Source organism: Prionailurus viverrinus, chromosome C1, assembly GCF_022837055.1.
Source record: "Prionailurus viverrinus isolate Anna chromosome C1, UM_Priviv_1.0, whole genome shotgun sequence".
Lineage (NCBI taxonomy): Eukaryota > Metazoa > Chordata > Mammalia > Carnivora > Felidae > Prionailurus > Prionailurus viverrinus.
In genome coordinates this window covers 9,250,389-9,271,396 of record NC_062568.1, presented here as the reverse complement: position 1 = coordinate 9,271,396, position 21,008 = coordinate 9,250,389, and the positions used below count along the sequence as shown (strand labels likewise).

General features: G+C 42.5%; 1 protein-coding gene across 2 annotated transcripts; it reads left to right on the top strand.

Annotated features, from left to right (window-relative positions):
* Positions 1-1,345: 1,345 nt before the first annotated feature.
* On the top strand, positions 1,346-18,731 carry MRPL44 (mitochondrial ribosomal protein L44). 2 transcript variants are annotated; one of them, XM_047870085.1, is made up of 5 exons: positions 1,346-1,613; positions 3,576-4,044; positions 10,208-10,386; positions 13,622-13,839; positions 17,904-18,731. In XM_047870085.1, exons 1-4 carry the CDS (start codon positions 1,435-1,437, stop codon positions 13,809-13,811), a joined length of 1,017 nt encoding a protein of 338 aa, XP_047726041.1. In that variant the 5' UTR covers positions 1,346-1,434; the 3' UTR covers positions 13,812-13,839; positions 17,904-18,731. The 2 variants fall into 2 exon arrangements, with proteins under 2 accessions (XP_047726041.1, XP_047726040.1); XM_047870084.1 differs by lacking the exon at positions 17,904-18,731 and having other exon boundaries at positions 13,622-14,141.
* The last annotated feature ends 2,277 nt before the right edge of the window (positions 18,732-21,008 follow it).

The window sequence follows — 21,008 nt, the reverse complement described above, 5'->3', positions numbered from 1 at the left end:
TATGTAGAATTCAGCTCAATTCCAAACACAGCATGGACCAGTGGGAATTTATACCCAAGGGGGCTAGGAAGTGTCCGTGAACATTAAACTAAGTGGAAACATCAAGGGTAAAGGCAGGGCTTGGGGGGGGGGGGTGGCGAGGATTCTTGACAGGATTCTTCTGAAGGCAGGCCAGGGTGATCAGGTATAATGTGGGGATAGTGGCAGGTGATGAATTTGATTTAGCTATCAAGGGTGATCAAAATAGTGAAGGTGTGGAATTCTTCCTGAACTGACTCAGGATTCTTGCTGAAAGTGGGCTACGCAGGCCTAACAAAGACAATGAAGCCTAAGGTTGAAGCCTAGTTGAGAAGAGGGCTTAGGGGATCCTGACTATAGTTTGGTCAAGGGGAGAATCCTTATCACAGCCTAATATTAGAGATTCTTGAGTTAAGTAGTGGCATGCCTGGGTCTGTGTTTCAGGGAGATGAATGAAGGTGAAGAAAGGAAGGTGCAAGGCCTGGCAAGGAGGTAAGGATAGCCATCAGGTAGTTGCTGTGGAAATAAATTGAAAAAGGACTTGGCTCCTGGACAAAAGAGGGTGTTCATGGAAATAGAAATAACTGAAAACATCGGAGCCCAATCTGGGTTGTGGGGGGGGGGGGGGCAAGGGAGGGAGACACTGATGCCATTAACAAATAGACCACAGAAAGAGGTGCCTGCCCTTTGGGGATCTAGATGTTCAGCAGGCAACTCAAACTTGGAAATTCAGACAAGTCTTCTTTTGTGAATTAACATTAGATTAACATTTATATTAACCGTTTGGTAGGAAAGCAATATAATAATACTGCCAAAGAGAAGATAAGGGGGAAAAGACATAATTCCATTGTTCCATTTTGATGCATTTTTTCCCCAATCCTTTTTTCTTTTTAATGCTTTAAAAAGTTTGTACTGTTATAAATTTAAATTTTGGTTAAGTCAAAATCCCTTAGTGGAGGGCTCCTGAAACGAAGGCTTTTGGAGACACTTTGGGTAAATATTTGTTCATAAATAGTGGCTGGATTGATGGTCTGTAACTCTTAGGACTAAATATATATTGACAAGGAATGGGTTTTTCTGAGACTTTAAGTGTCTTCTTCAAACTGAGAGTGAACCAGGTTTTTGCGTTAATGAGAAAGGAAGGACCAAGAAAGCAACCGCCAGGGCGAACCAGCTTCCACGAATTTTTGGAGCCAAATGCCCCTCAATCCGGGATCACCCGCGAGTAAACCCTAGGACAGGAACTAGAGCCCGCACATGCGCAGTAAACACTCAACGGCAGCCGCCCCGCCCCCTGCGTACTAGCCCCGCCCCGGTTTCGCTCTCCTCGTCCAAGTCCGGGGTCTGTGTTACCCAGGCACCGGTCCGGCTTTTTTCCTTCCGCCCTCCGTTGAGTTTTTTTTTTTTCCCCCAGCAATGGCATCTGGCCTGCGGAGGCTGCTGTTGCGGGGGCCTCGCTGTCTCCTGGCCCCGGCCGCCCCCACTCTCGTCCCGCCTGTTCGGGGCGTGAAGAAGGGATTCCGCGCCGCCTTCCGCTTCCAGAAGGAGTTAGAGCGCTGGCGCCTGCTCCGGTGCCCGCCGCCGCCCGTGCGCCGGTAGGAGCCGCCTCGGAAGGGGTCGGGTTGGCGGTGGGGGACCGGGCGGCGGCGGCGGCGAGGAGGGTGGCTCCTCGCTAAAGCGCGCCTGGCCTGAGCCTGGGACACGTGCGGTAGAGACACCGATGGAACGTGGACGCGTGGACTGAGGCCCAGGGAACGGATTTCTGCCTTGGGGCGCCCCGGCACTCTCCCTTCGATCCTATCAACCGCGAGTTGTGAGAAACGAGGCCTCCCGAGTGTAACCTTTATGCGGGCCTGGGGGGTTGTAGACCCTGTGTTGCAATGGCTGGGAATTCTTGGGTACGGATAAGAGGGATGAAAGCGTTCCGCAGCGTTGCAAGAGCGAACTTAAGTGTATGCACAAGTCCACTTGCCAGAATAAAAGGAAAACAGTAACGGTTGAGCTTTAGGGGTTTTTTGGGTTTTTGTTTTTTGTTTTTTTTGCCCTAATTTATCTTGTTTGTTCTTAGTCTTGTTGCAATAGTGTCTGGCAGTAGCTTGGCAGAGAAGTCCAGTGGTCTGGTAGAGAAAGTCACAGGTAGCGCCACCTGAGATCTGCTACACGTGAGGTCTTGGATCTTCTTGTCTCTGATAAGGTGTCTTTGACATGCAGTCGTGGCAGTGTGCACCTCAGTCTTTTGACTTCCATTTGTAGGTATTTGAGTTCCATATTATTGCTATTACAGCAGTGACTAGTTTGGAAGTTACTACTCCTTTGGAATTAAGTATGAAATTTCATAGCGGCTTTAATAGTGCCCCCCCCCCCCGCCCCCGAAAGGTGAACCAATTTAAACATAGATCAGTAGGAAGAGAAGTTCATATTCTTCTATTCTTTCAAAACAATATTAAGGTCTTTTCCTAATAGGCAAAAAAATAGTTACCTCTTCTTAATTCACATTTCTTTGATTATTGTGAGGTTAGTCATGTTAAGCTTTTATAGTTGGAAGAAACTAAGCATTATATAGGTTATATACACTTTATGACTTATAGCCAAAATCTTTAGCTTTTCCTATTTTAAAAACAATTTTTTTAAGTTTACTTACTTATTTTGAGAGAGAGAGAGCAAGCAGGATAGAGGCAGAGAGGGAGGGGAGAGAGAGAGAATCCCAGGCAGGCTTCAGACGTTTAACTAACTGAGCCACCCAGGCATCCCTCCTATCCTTTTTTACCTAAAAGAGTTTTATTTTGGCTTTAGTGTCTCTTTAGAAAGACCTTGTAGTCATTCCTGGGAATGATCACGAACTTTTAACCTACTTACTATGATAGTAGATTATTTAGTTGCTAATTTAAATGGGTGTTTGTAAAACTTGATAAAATAAGAGCTGAATATAATGTACTTATTGTTCATATCTTGAACCTGTGAAATTATGTGTATTTCATACCTGGGTATAAAGCATAGTTCCGTGGTTGTAGGAGAAATGAGGACTCTAAAAGGTAGGGTAATGGCTCAGTCTCTGACGTTGAAGAACATCTTTAACATTGGCTCAGAGGGAAGATGAGTGCACCAGTGAATATAGCAAAGAACCGCAAGTACTCATCTGACTTAAGTTTTAACTTTTAGAAAATCAAAGTCTTGTGTTAAAATGAAACTCAGCCCGCGGGGGCGCCTGGGTGGCTCAGTCGGTTGAGCGTCCGACTTCAGCTCAGGTCATGATCTCACACTCCGTGAGTTCGAGCCCTGCATCTGGCTCTGTGCTGATAGCTTAGAGCCTGGAGCTCGCTTCGGGTTCTGTGTCTCCCCCTCTCTCTGCCCCTTCCCTGCTCATGCTCTGCCTCTCTCTGCCTCAAAAATAAATTAAAAAAACATTTAAAAATTTTTTGAAAAAAAAAAATGAAACTCAGTCTTTTTTAATTTCCTTTACATAATCAAATTGCATCCCAATGAAAAGTTCTTGCATCATTGCAACATCTTATTGTTCTCTTTACCATCTCTTACTGTCTTCTGTTGTATGTTTTCAGTTCAGAGAAGCCCAACTGGGATTACCATGCTGAAATAGAAGCGTTTGGACATCGGTTACAGGAGACCTTTTCCTTAGATCTTCTCAAAACTGCATTTGTTAATAGCTGCTATATTAAAAGTGAGGAGGCCAAGCGCCAAAACCTTGGAATAGAGAAAGAAGCTGTTCTTCTGAATCTTAAAGATAATCAAGAACTCTCTGAACAAGGGACATCTTTTTCAAAAACTTGCCTCACACAATGTCTCGAGGATGCATACCCAGACTTGCCCACCGAAGGCATTAAGAGTCTCGTTGACTTTCTCACTGGTGAGGAAGTGGTATGTCATGTGGCCAGAAACTTGGCCGTGGAGCAGTTAACACTGAGTGCAGAATTTCCAGTTCCCCCGCCTGTTTTACAGCAGACTTTCTTCGCAGTAGTTGGAGCCTTGCTGCAGAGCAGTGGCCCTGAGAGGACTGCTCTTTTCATCAGGGTAGGTAATGCTTGATTGCAGAGGCTGGGACATACATGAGGTGGGCAGAAGAAAAAGAAGTTTAAAAAAAAAAATTCTTTAGTGTTTATTTTTGGGAGAGAGCGCAAGTGGGGGAAGGGGCGGGGCGAGAGGGGGACACAGAACGCGAAGCAGGCTCCAGGCTCCGAGCTGTCAGCACAGAGCCTGACTCGGGGCTCAAACCCACGAACCGTGAGATCACGACCTGAGAAGCTTGGAGCTTAACCAACTGAGCCACCCAGGCGCCCCTGAAAAAACTGTTTCGTGATTCGTTCCTTTGTTATATGATCTTGGAAGCTTATATGTGAATTTTTCTCCCTACCAAATTCTGAGAAAGCCCTAAAGCTTATGGTAGTGTCTCATTATTGAGGACATCATCAGAGGTGCATATCAAGTGCTAGGTTGTGAGTTCCCAGGACTGCAAGCCTGTCTTCAGCTTTCCATCATTAGGTCCACAGGCAGTGCCTGCATGGTACATGTTCAGTAGGTGTTTAGTGAATGAATGACACCAACTATTCAAAGGCCTGGAGTGGTTAGGGAGCTTCGTGCTGAGGCACCGGCTGCTGTTCTACTTTTACAAGTAGTAAAATCTTGGATTTCTGAGTCTCGTTGATGTATACCTAATTCCTTGTTAGCCAGTAGCTTAGCTAATGAAAATACTTACATAATTGGGATTCCTTGACTCCCCCTGTTCTTTTAGAATTTAACTGGGAGGATTTTTATCCCCTGCATTGGATGAATGCACGAGTTTTTGGTCACCTTTACATAATGGCAAATCCACACAATTACTTTAAGTCAAGAAACAGTCTTGATTCAGACATCTGAATGTCGGGTCCTTGAAATCAGCATCCCTTAACTGTTGGGATATCATTTCGTTTTGATCACTTTGATACAGAAGAACACCTGCATTGGCCAACATTCAGGCTTTGTTCATATCCGTCTTCCTCCTTCCCCAACTAGGGCCTGTAACAGGTGGGCCACCTTTCTGCCTTTGGGAAGCAGGTATATTAACGGCCCTTCTGGAGTGGGAGCTCAGAGAAGGAAAAAGGAGAACAGAAGATTTTTACTTGACCTGGTGGCCGTCAGCTAGTCCAGTGCTTTCTGAGTCTGGTTGATGTTCAAAACAGACTCTGCGGGGCATTGTGTCCCCTGCTGGAACCTTCTAGCCATCTTCCTTGACCTGGGTATTGACTCTTTTTCCCACATCAGCTTCCGGTTTCCTGGATAGGATTCCCTTACAAATGATATCCCTTCTGTGAGTTCCACATTAGGTCTCAAGGATATTTATGCCTTTGACATGAGTTGCAGGCTTCTGCTACTGGCAACCTCTGCCAGCCTGTTGGCCTGTAAGCAGAGAATGTGTGTTGGCAGCCAGGTGACTGTATGTTTCTCGTCTCAGATTTGGAGGCCACTGGACTCTTTGAAGTCCTCACGGCTTGAGGTGAAAAGGAAATCCTCTCCTCTGCCCTCTCCTCTCCCAGTAAAATAGCTTTTTCTAAAGAAATCCTCACTAAGTCCTCCGTTGATTTCCATTCTCTTTGTCCCTTTAGCTTCTGTGGAGTCTTAGAACTGTCTAAACAAATTTTGGTCGCTTTGCTTTGATATTTCCACAAGGTAGTCCTGAGACCATTTTGGAAATTCATCTTTTCTGTGTCGTAGTGACTCTGTTGACAGTTCTACTTATAGATCCTGTTAAAGATAAGTAGGTCAAATATCTCTGTTTATTCCATTCATTTGTCCACCTAGGATCTGTTGTTTACTGTGTGCTAAACACTTGGCTGAGCACTGGAGCCGGAGCAACATGGAATACGGTCCTTGCCTCCAGGGTCCTAGTCAGCTCATTAGGCGGTTCGAGTGGCCGTTGCTCTCAAAGATGTGTTATAAAGGTGCAGAGGGAACTCGGGAGGCAACAGTCAGTTATAACAGGGTTAGGGGAAGTTCATGAAAGTGATGCTTGCCCCTAGGAAGGACATTCCAGGAAGAAACCTTGAGGACAGGCTTGTGTGTGGGGAAGCGTATTGAGGAGTACATAGTGGATGGTCTTGTTAAGACTGCTCTAGAGAAACCTGGAGGAGTTTTGATAGATTTCCATGATCATAGGTGCATTTTAGAAGCATGTCTTCATACTGTCTCCCTGTTCTGGGGAGGTGAGATTGGAATATTCAACCTCCACTTCCACTGAAAGTTCTAATAATAAACTAATAAGACCAGGAACCTATCGGGAAAAAATAGGAGGCATAGGTAATCACCAGAAAAATCTAGAGTTCTTTTTATATTCCTACTAATATCTTAGGCATTCAGATTGTTTTTCCTTACCCTACCGTTGGGTTATTTTATATTGCAGATAATCCCAGGGATTCATATATAGGTGTAATTAACATGTGTCTCGTAAGGCAACTCTATACATTAAAAAATTCAAAATCTCCAATAAGGACTTACAAATTAAAAAAAAAATTAATTCCAGTGTTATTATTGTACAGTGTTATGTTGGTTTCAGGTGATAAATATTTTTTACTAATGAAGCTGAAATAGAGTTCTGGTGCTTGGGCAAGTGTTGTAATGAAATTGACTATTTTATGAACTAAGGTGTTTTTTAAATTTCTTCCCTCCTATCCCCATTTACCCATCATTCATTATATACTGGGGTTTTTTTAATCTTTTTTTTAAAAGTTTATTTTTTTTTCAACTTTTTTTTTTTTTTTTTTAATTTATTTTTGGGACAGAGAGAGACAGAGCATGAACGGGGGAGGGGCAGAGAGAGAGGGAGACACAGAATCGGAAACAGGCTCCAGGCTCTGAGCCATCAGCCCAGAGCCCGACACGGGGCTCGAACTCACGGACCGCGAGATCGTGACCTGGCTGAAGTCGGACGCTTAACCGACTGTGCCACCCAGGCGCCCCTAAAAGTTTATTTTTTGAGAGAGAGCGTGAGCAGGGGAGGGGCAGAGAGAGAGGGAAAGAAAGAATCTCAAGCAGACTTCTCACTGTCAGTGCAGAGCCTTATGCGAGGCTTGAACCCATGAATTGTGACGACATGACCTGAGCCCGAAACCAAGACTTGGATGCTCAACCCACTAAGCTAGCCAGGTGCCCTATACTGTGTTTGTTAACATGAGTTACTTGCAGTATATTTTAATGAAAATTTACGTTCCCTTATTTTCTGTCAATATTGATAGTTGTTTTATTGGCAAAATTCTTTGTTCATAATTTTTCTAATTTTCTTAGTCTCATAGATTGAAAATATCAGGTCTTAAATAGGTTCAAAAGACACAATGTGAAATTATTTAAATGATTTTTTTAAATCATAAATTTAGACAGTGAAGTACTACCCTCTAGAGGTTTTTTGGGTTTTTTTTTAACATTTATTTATTTTTGAGAAACAGAAAGTGAGCAGGGGAGGGGCAGAGAGAGAGGGAGACACAGATTCCGAAGCAGGCTCCAGGCTGTCAGCACAGAACCTGACGTGGGGCTTGAACCCACGAACTATGAGATCGTGACCTGAGCCCAAGTCAAACGCTTAACCGACTAAGCCACCCGGGTGCTCTAGGAGAGAGAGAATCTTAAGCAGGCTCCACAACCAGTGCAGAGCCCAGGGCTTGATCTCAGTATCCTGAGATGATAACCTGAGCTGAAGCATCACTTAACAGCCACCAGCTGCCTCCCATAGTAGTTTCTTAAACGAGTTTCTGCTGGAAGTTTCTACCATTTATTCATTATTCATCTGCTTTAAAAATCTTTTTCTTACGATAAAGATACATTTTTAAGATAAGATTTCACCTTCAACTATTATTTTTATTTTATTCTTCAAGTTTTTATTTAAATTCTATTTAACATATAGTGTAATAGTAGTTTCAGGAGTAGAATTTAGTGACTTACTACTTACATACGACACCCAGTGTTCATCCTGACAAGTGCCCTCCTTACTACCCATCCCTCATTTAACCCATCTCCCCCACCTCCCCTCCAGCAACCGTCAGCTAGTTCTCTGTAGTTAAGAGTGTTTTATGGTTTGCTTCTTTGTCCCCCATACGGTCTTCTCTTTTGTTTCTTAAATTCCACATATGAGCGAAATCCTGTGGTATTTGTTTTTTTCTGACTCATTTCCCTTAGCATAATACACTCTGGCTCCATCCACGTTGTTGCAGATGGCAAGATTTTATTGTTTTTGACGTCTGAGTAATACTGCTTTGCAGATATATACCACATCTTCATCAATCTAGGGACACTTGGGCTCTCTCCATAGTTCGGCTGATGTCAATAGTGCTGCTGTAAACATCGGGGTGTCCCCCTTCACATCAGCAGTTTTGTATTCTTTGGGTAAATACCTAGTAGTACAATTACTGGGTCGTAGGGTAGTAGTAGTTTTAATTTTTTGAGGACGCTCCACACTGTTTTCCAGAGCAGGTGTACCAGTTTGCATTCCCACCAACAGTGTAAGAGGGTTCCTCTTTCTCCGCATCCTCACCGTCACCTGTTGCCTGAGTTGTCAATGTGAGCTATTCTGACAGGCGTGAGGTGGGATCTCATTGTGGTTTCGATTTGTATTTCCCTGATGATGAGTGATATGGAGCATCTTTTCATGTGACTGTTAGCCATCTGTATATATCTTTGGAGAAATGCTCATGTCTTCTGCCCATTTCTTAACTGGATTATTTGTGTTTTGGGTATTATTGGTAAGTTCTTTATAGATTTTGGATACTAACCCTTTATCAGATATGTCATTTGCAAATATTTTCTCTCATTCTGAAGGTTGCCTTTTAGTTTTGTTGATTGTTTCCTTAGCTGTGCGGAAGCTTTTTATCTTTTTTGTTTTAATTTTTTTTAATGTTTATTTTTGAGAGAGAGAGTGTGCGTGCACGTACGTGTGCACGAGTGCACGAGTGAGTCGGGGAGGGTTAGAGACAGAGGGAGACACAGAATCTGAAGCAGGCTCCAGGCTCCGAGCTGTCAGCACAGAGCCCGACGCGGTGCTTGAGCTCACGGACCTCAAGACCGTGACCTGAGCTGAAGCCTGACACTTAACCGACTGAGTCACCCGGGCGCCCCAGAAGCTTTTTATCTTGTGAGGTTCCAGTAGTTCATTTTTACTTTTGTTTCCCTTACCTCCAGAAATGTATTTAGTAAGAAGTCTCTATGGCCAGATTCAAAGAGGTTTCTGTCTGTGATCTTCTCTAGGATTTTGATTGTTTCCTGTACTTAACTTTTGTGTATAGTGTAAGAAAGTGGTCCAGTTTCATTCTTCTGCATGTTGCTGTCCAGTTTTCCCAACACCATTTGTTAAAGAGACTGTCTTTTTTCCATTGGATTTTCTTTCCTGCTTTGTTGAAGATTAGTTGACCATGTAGTTGTGGGTCCATTTCTGGGTTTTCTCTTCTATTCCATTGATACGTGTGTCTCTTTTTGTGTCAGTGCCATATTGTCTTGATGACTACAGCTTTGTAATATAGCTTGAAGTCCGGAATTGTGATGCTTCCAGCTTTTTCTTTTTCAGAATTGCTTTGTTTTCTGGGTTTTTTTGTGATTCCATACAAATTTTAGGATTATTTGTTCTAGCTCTGTGAAAAATGCTGGTGGTATTTCGATAGGGATCACATTAAATGTGCACATTGCTTTGAGTAGTATAGACGTTTTAACAATGCTTGTTCTTCCAACCCATAGCATGGAATGTTTTTCCATTTTTTTGTGTCATCTTCAGTTTCTTTCATAAGTGTTCTATGGTTTTCAGAGTACAGATCTTTTACCTCTTTGGTTAGGTTTATTCCTAGATACCTGACGGTTTTCAGTATAATCTTAAATGGGATTGATTCCTTGATTTATCCTTCTGCCGTTTCATTATTGGTGTATAGAAATGTAACACTTCTATATGTTGATTTTGTATCCTGTGACTACGGAATTCGTGTATCAGTTCTAGCAATTTTTTGGTGGAATCTATTGGGTTTTCTGCATAGAGTATCATGTCGTCTGCGACAACTATGATTTTTGTCGTAAAACTTACGTGAAAAACTACACAGAAATGAAAAAGAATAGTACATTTTGTCTTTTTCAATTCCCAGTAAGTTTTTAAATTCTCTTAAGATTACTTTGAATTATGGTCCTTATTTTCATCATACTAATTTCAATGTATAAATTATATTTTTATGCGCAGGACTTCTTAATTACTCAGATGACTGGAAAAGAACTCTTTGAGATTTGGAAGATAATAAATCCCATGGGGCTACTGGTAGAAGAACTGAAGAAAAGGAATATTTCAGCTCCTGAATCTAGACTTACCAGGCAGTCTGGAAGCACCACAGCTTTGCCTGTGTTTTTTGTTGGCTTGTACTGGTTAGTAAAATTTTAATCTTAGCTTCATAACATTGATTGGAAGCCTTAAAAACTGACTTCACAATTCCTTAATATAATCTCTAATTGCATTGGAAGATTTCTAAAATTTTTTTTTTTTTTTAACGTTTATTTATTTTTGAGACAGAGCGAGCATGAACGGGGGAGGGTCAGAGAGAGAGGGAGACACAGAATCCAAAGCAGGCTCCAGGCTCTGAGCTGTCAGCACAGAGCCCGACGTGGGGCTCGAACTCACGAGCAGTGAGATCATGACCTGAGCCAAAGTCGGACGCTTAACCGACCGAGCCACCCAGGCACCCCTGCATTAGAAGATTTTTAAAATCTCATTCCCACGATTATCTATTTCTACTATTACAATCTATTATCTATTTCTATCTATTATCTACTTCTTTTCCTGCTGGTTATTCTTAGGGGAAGCCAAGTAATCTGGGGTTTGCTAATAGTAGCTTTTGCTAACCAAGTATACGTTGTATACTTGGAGGTAAGAACTTCATCTTATTCTAACTATTTCTGTAGAAAAAGAAAAGTTCTGATTCAAAAGTGTTACCGATTGAACCATAATCCACACTTATAACAGCTTCAGCTGAGCCTAGGACTGGAAAAGGAAGGGTTTAGTTGTCCATCAAAATATATAAATCAACCCACGTTGAACAGGTCTTCGTTTTGTTAGTAAACAGTTGACTTGCCTCACACTGATTGAATAAGCGACCTCGATTAAATTAGGTAAATGTTTTCCTAATCTTTATATGACGAAGAATTTTCTAAGTTAAAGGCGATGGAAGGCATCACAAAGGAGAAAATGGATAATGTAAAAAGTTTCAACTTGAAGTGCGCAGCACAATGATGAGATACTTCTGCTTATCAGATTGAAAAGTCTTAAACACGTCCTTTATCTGCAGTTCATATACTCCTGGCAGAAGAACAGAGTGGTGCAATATTTCGGAATTCTGACAAAACGCCAACAGTCTTTAAATTTTTCACGTTCTTTGATTTGGTGTTCTCACTTTTGGGTGTGTCTCCTTCTGGCCATCAAAATGTGTAAACAAAGGTGTTCATTTGTGGTTTACCCTTTATCCCCCATACCTACAACAGTCCCTAAGACATAGGAACTGACATAGTCAGTAAACAGTTGTTGAGCTAATAGTTTTTAAATAAGGCAAAAAGTTAGTATAAACTTTGGTATCCAGCAAGAGGGAAATGACAGATACACATGATGGAATATAGTACAGCTAGGACAAGTGATGTTCTTAAAGGATTTTTAATGATACATGGAAAGTTTGAAGAATGATCTCTTATATTTAAACAAAAAAGGGAGTTTGCCCTGTTACTAAAATTATTGTCATCAGGTAGTAGAATTGTTAATAATTATTATTATTATCTAGGACAAAACCTAGATTTTGCATAATGGTTTTTGAAAAAATGAACAGTGATACATTGCCACCATCATTGAGGTAGAAACATGATAAATAAACATTGTATAGTTGAAATTCACTCAGATGATTTTCTCTATCCTTTATTTTGTACAAATATGTGCTGTGTAATTATTATGGTAAAGTGTAACCTATATGATTAAGCTTTGTTTCATTCCATATTATTACCACAGCAAGTGTTTCTGAGCAAATTCCTTCCACATTGTTTTTCTTTTATCTGCACAGTTCTGCTTGTCTTTCTTTGATTTGAGTCTTCCTTAGCTTTCAGGTCAATTTATATTGAATCAAAGCTACTAAGTGGAGTTGCTGTTCATGAAATTTTCAGAGATGCTTCTTTTAGTTGGATAGGTCCAGTTTGGGGTCAGGAAATTTCCAGGAAGTAGTTAAAGATAATCGAGAAGTAGCACATCCATACCACACTTGTTCAGTGCACATCCTTTCCTCCCTTGCTGGATCATTTTTTACACTTTTGGAGAAGAGATTGCTAGTTATAGTAAGACAGATATCAGTAAAGCAGAATACCTGTTTTTGTTGTAATTTGGTTTTGATAGAACACCGATAGCCTTAAGTGTTCACTGTGCTACTTCAGTATCCTTTGGGAATAAATTAAAGTGGATTATAATATATAAATTTTTTTTAGATCTTAGCACGTTTTAAAGATCTAAAGCTCTTATTGTAAAATCTAGAACCGGGGTAGCTCAGTCAGTTGAGCGTCTGACTTTTGATTTTGGCTCAGGTCGTGATCTCATGGTTCATGAGATCAAGCTCTGTGGTTGGGATTCTGTTTCCCTCCCTCTCTCTGCCCCTCAACGTGTGCACACTCTCAAAATAAATAAAACTTTAAAAAGTATATATATATAACTACTATCTTATTTGTTTTAAAGTTTAGATGAGAAACCAGAAAGGCACAATTTAGTTCCGTAAAATTTTTCCTCACATTACAGGTTCAAGATAAATTAAAAATAATGTCAATTTTCCATGAAGAGTCTTTTTTTTGTTTTTGAGAAAGAGGGCACAAGTCAACAAGGGGCAGAGAGAGAGAATCCCAGGAGGAGAAGAGAGAGAGAGAGGGAAAAGTGGGACTCACCCAGAACGGGCTCACGTTCACCCAAAGCAGGGCTCGAGCTCACGAACCATGAGATCATGACCTGAGCCGAAGTCAGATGCTTAACGACTGAACCACCAGGCGCCCTCCATGAATTTAGTTTTAATACTTTTGAGTTTTTGTAGGAAGATTTTTATATATTCTTTCATCACTAACAACAACAGAACAAAACCATATTTACCTAGATGCACCTTGGTTTTTGATTTGAAAAATATTGGGTGCACCTGGGTGGCTCAGTCAGTTAAGCGTCTGACTTTGGTTCAGGTGATAATCTCGTGGCTCGTGAGTTCAAGCCCTGCGTCAGGCTCTGTGCTGACAGCTCAGAGCCTAGAGCCTGCTTCAGATTCTGTGTCTTCCTCTCTCTCTGCCCCATCCCTGTTCGTGCTGTGTCTCTCTCTGTCTCTCTCTCAAAAATAAATAAACATTTAAAAAAAATTGAAAAAAAATATTGGACCTACTAAGTTGTTGATATTTCTATGGAAATGTAAATATTTCTTTTCTAACTACTGTATATAAGGAATTCGTACAAAACCGTACTATTCAAAAGATACTACATACAAAGCTCTTGTGTTACTCCTGATAGATATTCTTGCCAAAATAAGGTTCAGAAACCATAACAGGCTTGTGGCCCATGTCTTATGATGCGCGGATAATTTCAGACTAATCTCGGTGTTTTGTCTAGTGATAGAAAGCTGATTGCGGAAGGACCTGGGGAGACCGTGCTGGCTGCGGAAGAAGAAGCTGCTCGCGTGGCACTCCGGAAGCTCTACGGGTTCACGGAGAATCGCCGGCCCTGGGACTATTCCACACCCGGAGGGAATTTCAGAGCAGAGAAGCTACCCGGCTACCCGGCCAAGCATGTGGCAGCCTGAGATCTGCGAGCCAGGCAGTGAGACACAGGTCAGAGATGCTCACAGCTGGACATTGTTCAGATTGTAAAGAAATAGGTCTTATTCCTCATCACGAGTTCCTAAAATTAAACAAATATTCATCATGTCAGTGATTCTTTTTTTTTTTTTTTCATTTTTGTTTTGTCAAAAGTCTTTTTAGATGTCTTCCAGTAAATTTTTTCTGAAGTCTTTGATTTTATTACTGTATCTCACATGTATAGTTAGGCGTATTTTATTCCTTTCTGGCTTCATCATAATTTGGGTATGTGTTTCATGCGAACTTTAATGCCAATAAAAAAGTCATTCTCTAAAGACTTCATTGTAGTTTACATCGATATACCCAGGTTGGTGAACTTTGCCCCTCAAATATTATTTGAGCTAAAATAGTAATCATTCTTAACCTTTCGAAATGTAAAGTGCAGATGATCACAGTTGGGTATTTACATGATCCTTAGATTCTGTCAAGGTTTAAAATTTTGTATGCTAAACTAATTCATCTCATAGTTCTTGAATTTCTATAAAACAAGTGGCAGAAAAGGTTAACTTTTCAAAAGCAGTTTAAAATACGCCAATTGAAAAAGTATACGTTTATCAATGCCAACGGAAAAATAAAGTATGTGTTTATCAACGTAGTGTCCCAGAATCACAGTCCTGGCTGCTGTGCACCAAGCATGTTGTAAGTATTTTACCATAACATTCAGCTTGTGGAGGGCAGAGCTCAGCGTGTCTCCTTCCGGTTCTTCGGTCCTTCGTGTTTGATTCAGTGACCCTCCAACCACACATTCCCTTCGTTTGTTTCTAACTTTTGGCAGCAGTGATAATTTTTGGTTTCAGTCTGTCAGTAGTCAGTCCCAGGGGTTAACAAGAAAAGTGGGACTGGGGAGTTGAGAATAGAAATGTTAAAACTGACAGCACTTTTGCCGTGAAATCTTTTTTTTTAGTTGAAATATTTTTATTTTATGTTCAAAGAGCTAGCATTAAGATCGACACAATGGATGACCCATTTCGTGAAGTCCACTTAATCCAGCTTCATGCAGCCTGGGTCCTTTGCGTCCTGATGGAGACCCACCCCGGTGGCACATCCTCAGGCCGTAATTCCGGGTCAGATCATGCCCGTTGGAGCAGAAGTGGCGAGAACAAGAACCCTGGCTGAATTTTCTCGGCTCCAGTAGAACCGCTGGTTGACCCGCCTTGCTTTCTCGGTGGCAAAAGACTGGCCATAAAATCTTTCTATTAAGGAAGATAAAGGGCCTTTGGAACCTCTTTCCCGAGACCGGTCAGGACAGTGGGACTTTTGTCATATGTAAGAGGGCTTACAGCTGTCACAGGAAAAGTAGAGACTGTTTTTAGAGAGGAAAGTCTCAGAATTACCTAATTGGCTGCATTGGTCAGTCAAAAGTAAAGTATTTCACCTTTCTTTTGAGAGTTCACTCCAGCTCCTAACACTTGAACGCCGGGATAGAGGGCCAAACCTAGTGGTAAAGTGCCACACTTGGGTGTGTCATCCACAAGTAAACACGATTTGTACGTATCTCATGGACACCAGAGAAGAAGAGCTCATAGAAAAGGTTCTGAGAAGAAGAAACTGTAAATGTCCTCCAATCACTTAACTCATCCAGTATATGCAAAATGTCAGATTTAGCTACAGTATTACTTTTTTTATGAACACTTTTTAAAAATTAATGTTCTTTTTAAACGTTTATTTATGTATGTATGCATGTATTTATTTATTTAAATAATCTCCATGCCCAACATGGGTTCGAACTCATGACCCCAAGATCAAGAGTCACTTGCATCCTCGGAATGAGTCAGCCAGGTGCCCCAGCTGAAGTATTATTCTAATTTTATTTGGGGTGAACATTTTTCCAAAAGGTCTTTAGAGAATTCGATTGTAAACTCGGTAGTCCTTCATTTCCCTCACAAGTAGTGCTGATAATCCCAGATTTCTCCTGCTCAGGGCGTCTTGCAGGAGCTTATCCTACAGGGTTGGAGGGAACTCTCCTCACCCTTAGATTTTCAAGCTTCTGAACCTTGAACGCTTCTAGATTTACATGTGGAGGAAATCTAGGTCTAGTTCATAAAAACTTTGCAAGGACAGATCCAAATCTCTTATGAAGAATGTGATTTCAACACATTTCTAAGTAAAGTCTTCCCCGATTTAAGTTGTATTTAAGAACTTTTTTTTAATGTTTATTTTTTTTATTTTTGAGAGAGACAGAGTGCGAGCAGGGGAGGGGCAGAGAGAGAGAGGGAGACACAGAATTTGAGGCGGGCTCTAGTCTCTGAGCTGTCAGCACAGAGCCCAACGCAGGGCTCAGACTCGAGAACAGAGAGATCATGACCTGAGCCGAAGTCAGACGCTTAACCGACTGAGCCACCCAGGCGCCCCAAAGTTGTACTTTTAAAAAACACCCACTAAACTATGATGGGCTGGAATGCAGAAAGTAAAATGCTAACATACTTTTGCAGCTTCCTATGAAAGAGCTTGAAACTTGTAGCTAACCTGTAGATAAACTTTAATTTGCCACATAAGAGCCAATACTGCGTACATTTGACATGTGGGCAGGAGGAACACGGGGGTGTGAGGATGTTGTCAAAGGCGTGTGTGTGACCAAAAGCATACAGGGGCCACTTGAAGGACTGCCTTTTTGGCCACTGTCTAATTGACATTGAGAAGAGCGTCCTTATGATCACACGGAAGTCGGAACAACACCGTAAGCACTGATGCTTAGGGTTGGCCTGGCACCAGAGAAAGACATTAAAGCCATTCACGTTGCAATTCTGACCTCCGTTTCCACCATTTCCCACTTGCCAGTTCCCTGAGCCCAAAGCATAAAATTGAGCCAAAAACGTACGACTGATCTCTACAGACTCAATTACATAAGCTTTATCCTTTTTTAGTCCATAATGTTTTTATGATAGGCATATATAAAACAGGGAATATTATTCTCAAAGTGTTTCATGTGGTCTTGAGAAAGTAAACTATTACTAGAAATGAATTTCCAAGGAATAGTGGAACAAACGGGGGCTGTTTTTGTTTGTGTTCAGCATTTTTTAGATTTTGGCCACAAGGTGGTGTGGTAGTCCCACCTGACAGTTAAGTAGTGTGCGAAGTGCCATTGGAGGGAACAGTTCTTTCCTCCATACACAGGAAGGAGGGATGTATAGGGCAGAGGATTATAGTGAAACATGACTTTTCAAGGTCGCATAGAGCTCTAATATTCTATGGACCTGACTGCAAGAAGCTAGCTCGCCTTGGCCCTCAGGATGTGAAGCTAAGAATTTGATACATGAGCAATTCACCTATGCTGCCAAGGAATGAATGTTTGAGCTTTTTTTTTTTTTTATAAATAAAAAGATTTTTTTTAATGTTTATTTATTTTTGACAGAGAGAGAGACAGAGCATGAGCAGGGGAGGGGCAGAGAGAGAGGGAGACACGGAATCCGAAGCAGGCTCCAGGCTCTGCGCTGTCCGCACAGAGCCCAACACAGGGCTCCAGCTCACGAACCGCAAGATGGTGACCTGAGCCGAAGCCGGACTCCCAGCCGACTGAGCCACCCACGTGCCCCTGAGCTTTTTTACATTTACTGAAAAGAGAGAAAATTGTAGGGCTGACATAGACAACGCTTTTAAAGATTTGTATTGGCCCCTTCTTCCTATCCTTTTCTTCTGTGTGTGAACAATGCTCTGCAGGGTCAGGGACTCTTACTGTGCATCTTGACACTTCATAAAACTGGGTGTGGACATTCTTCCCATTTGGGGGACCAGCTCCCAACTCTCCCTGACTGAGGGGCGCCCCCTGAGGAGCCCCCAGCAGGGGGCACGTTGCTACCCTCTGTATCCCTAAGCCCACTTAATCTTCTCCTCCCTTCAACTGACCCTCGTGTCATCTCTCCAAACCTCCGTGTGTAAAGCCCCTCTACCACCATCCCCCAGGACCCAGAGCTGTGGCTTACAACTTTGGCTGGCTATCAGAGCGCTGGGAAGCCAGGGCTCTCTCTGTAGGAGACCAAGAACGATTGTTACATTAAATCCCATCTTGCAAACCAGGAACAATTTTTTTTTTTTTCCAGGAGAAAATTCACACGATCAAAAATTGTAATCACGAGCGCACGTGCTCCTGAAAAAAAGACAGCCATTTCGACGTTGGGAGTGTCTGTGCTTTTCCGCTAACACGCATTCGTTCTTGTTCGGGTATCCGGCTGCCGGTTAGGGCTCGCTCGTAACAGTTCTAAGAAAAATTTCTGGAAGGAGAGCCACTGAGAAGATTAAAAACATTAACCTATTCCCCCTTCAATTGAGGAAGAACTCCATTATTTGTTTGCAGGATACCTTTTTACCACATCTGTTGTACATTAAAATTGCAGGATGAACTAATGAGTTTGTTCTAATGAGTTTTGCAGAAGAGATGAGTCATGAGATCATTGACCTGCTGGAAGAAGAATCTCTCTGACCGGAGAAATTGCCTGACTTCCTGAAGATACTTCCTCTACGCAAGTTATCGATCAGTGTCTCCCCAGCAAGACGTATCAGTCAGGGCCAGAGATATTTATCAGTAGGCAATATAGTTAATAAGACAAATACAGTAATAAAAAAACAATTCGCGGCTCATCCTCAGATTAACTAACCTGACAACGATGTCCGCGGGGCTCCTGACAACCTGCCTCCAAGACCCTGATGTGGGTGCTGGGATTGCTTCCTTGTCTACGAAGGACGAGCACAAAGTGTTGCCACTCTACGCTTGGTGGCTGGGGTTAGAAACTTCAGATGAAGGGCGGATAGCACTGAGAAATGTAAAAACTCACTTCTGTTTTGTTCCCTCGCATTCAATAGTTAATCTGCAAACACTAATAATGTACCTGTTATCATATAAAACAGTGATTTCTCATTTTGCGAACTTCTCCCTTGAATCACAACTGCATCATTTTTCTTCAAGATTTGGGAGAGGGTCAAAGGGGCGGTTGGGGAATCTCAGAAGAAATGGGACTTTAGAGCCAGTGGTGTCCTCCGCTCTTGGGTGGCCGGACGTGGACTCAGTAGGACACAGGGTCTTCGAGCAGTCATGGGAGGCCAAGGACACAGAAGTCATCCCCCCAATTAGTTAACTGTCTACGCCTCTCCCCAGGGCAGCCAACCCCAACCAGTCCTAGAAAGGCATTTGCTACTCTGCTGTGACACCCAGTCCCAATGTGTGGGTGTCCTTCCCCACACCACCAACACTCAGACACTGGACATCCTACAATTCATCTGAATTCTATCACCATCTACAGAGACAGAGTGTCACATCTCATGGGTTAAGGGCTCAGGCCCGCAAGGCTGCCTCCCCACCCCCCAACTGCAGATGCCAATTCCTGTCCAGGTTGTCACCTGTGCTTCTGACTCAGTGGCTGTAAATCAGAGGTCCCCACAACTCCTTCACTGGGTTCTATTAGCTTGCTAGAGCAACTCACTGAACTCAGAGAAACATGTTACTAGTGATCGCTGGTTTATAAGAGGGTGTCAGTCAGGAACAGCCAGATGGAAGAGATACACAGGGCAAGGTCTGGGGCAGGGCGAGGAGCTCCTGTGCCTTCTCCAGTGCTCCACTCTGGCAAATCTCCAAGGGCGCATTAACCCAGAAGCTCTCTCAACCTGTCCTTTGGATTTTTCCGGAGGCTTCATTACAAAGACACATTTGATTAAATCATTTGGCCGTTGGCCATTTGATTCAACCTCCAGCCCTTCTCCCCTCCCCAGAGGCCACTGGGGTGGGGCTGAAAGCGTCAGCCCTCCAATCTGGTTGGGTCTCCTAGCAACCAGCCTTCATCCTGCAGCCCTCAAGGCTCCCAGGTGTCTCTTTATACCTCGGCCAACCCACCTGATCTAGTCCTGGCTGGCAGTCCAGATTCCTGAAGGTCTGCCTTCTGTGGAAATATACACTTTGTGTAGGTTAGGGCTTAGAATTAGCTAGATGCCTTGTAACCCCAAGAGCTCCCTCCCAGGACCCAGGCCCTCTGGGTGCTTTCCTAGTTTGGCCCAAAGTTACCTTATTAACATAGCTAAAGACACCTTTGTAGCTTTCTATCACTTTGTAAATTCCAAGGGTTTGGAAGTTCTGTGCCAGAAATGGGCATGAAAACCAAATACATATCTCTTACGATAAATCACAATATCACAGCAAACGTGATCTTTTGTGACAGGTCTGCAATTTTTTGTGGCAACCTCCGTATCTTAAATTTATTCCAGTTTTCGTCAAATAAATTTTATCATAAATTCATAAAGTTTATCTTTTTGAAGACAGGGCCTATAGACTCATTGACTGAAGCGTATAAAAGATACAAGTTGAATTATATAGAAGTAAGAACTTGAGAAGAACTTTTTCCCCAGTCCAGAGACTATAAACCAGTTCTAGAGGCTGCTAGAGTCAGAAACTGGGTGCTGACTGGTGAGAAAGGGCTAATGATGAGTAAGCTGGTAAAACCAAGTGAAAAAGAGCGAAGAAATATTGTCTAGGAACCTTGACATTATGACTTTTCCATGAGATTTTCCCAAGTTCTGTATCATAAATTTGAAACTTTACCATCTCACACACTGAAGAGGCATTCAGAAATGGGACCGGATACTTTGAAATTGAATATGCCCAGTGAAATGTGACCAATTTCTATTTTGGGGGAGCAGCCTATCTGTAACACCTACCAGGGCCACTCTACCAGACGGTATTCGGAAAGCAAACTCTCCCGGTCCTTTCTGGAACGAGGACCCAAGAGCCAGGGATCCAGTCTGGGTCCTGCAGCTACTTTTTTACTTCTCTCGTGGACTAATGTCCACCCGGTCCTATTTGTGTATCTTGTAAGTACAGTTGCACCAATGAGGAACTTGACCTAGTAGGAGTCACGCTCTCCCTTCCACGGTGGCTTATCAGGGAGAGGACACATTTATCTCTGTACCCCTTAGTACCTCGCACCCAGGAGGTGCCCAAATGAATAAATGGAGTGTATATAACTCTTGGATCTCTGCTAAAACTATTCCTATCTTCAACTACTCAAAATAGGGTAACAGAACGGGACGAGGAAACTGGAGAAGTAAAACAGGCTCTCAAAGGCATTAACCACACTAGCATGTTTGCTAGGGTGCAAGTAATCTGTGTCAACAGTTCAAAATAAATTTACTCTTAAATAAGGAAAGCAGTCCCCCCACCC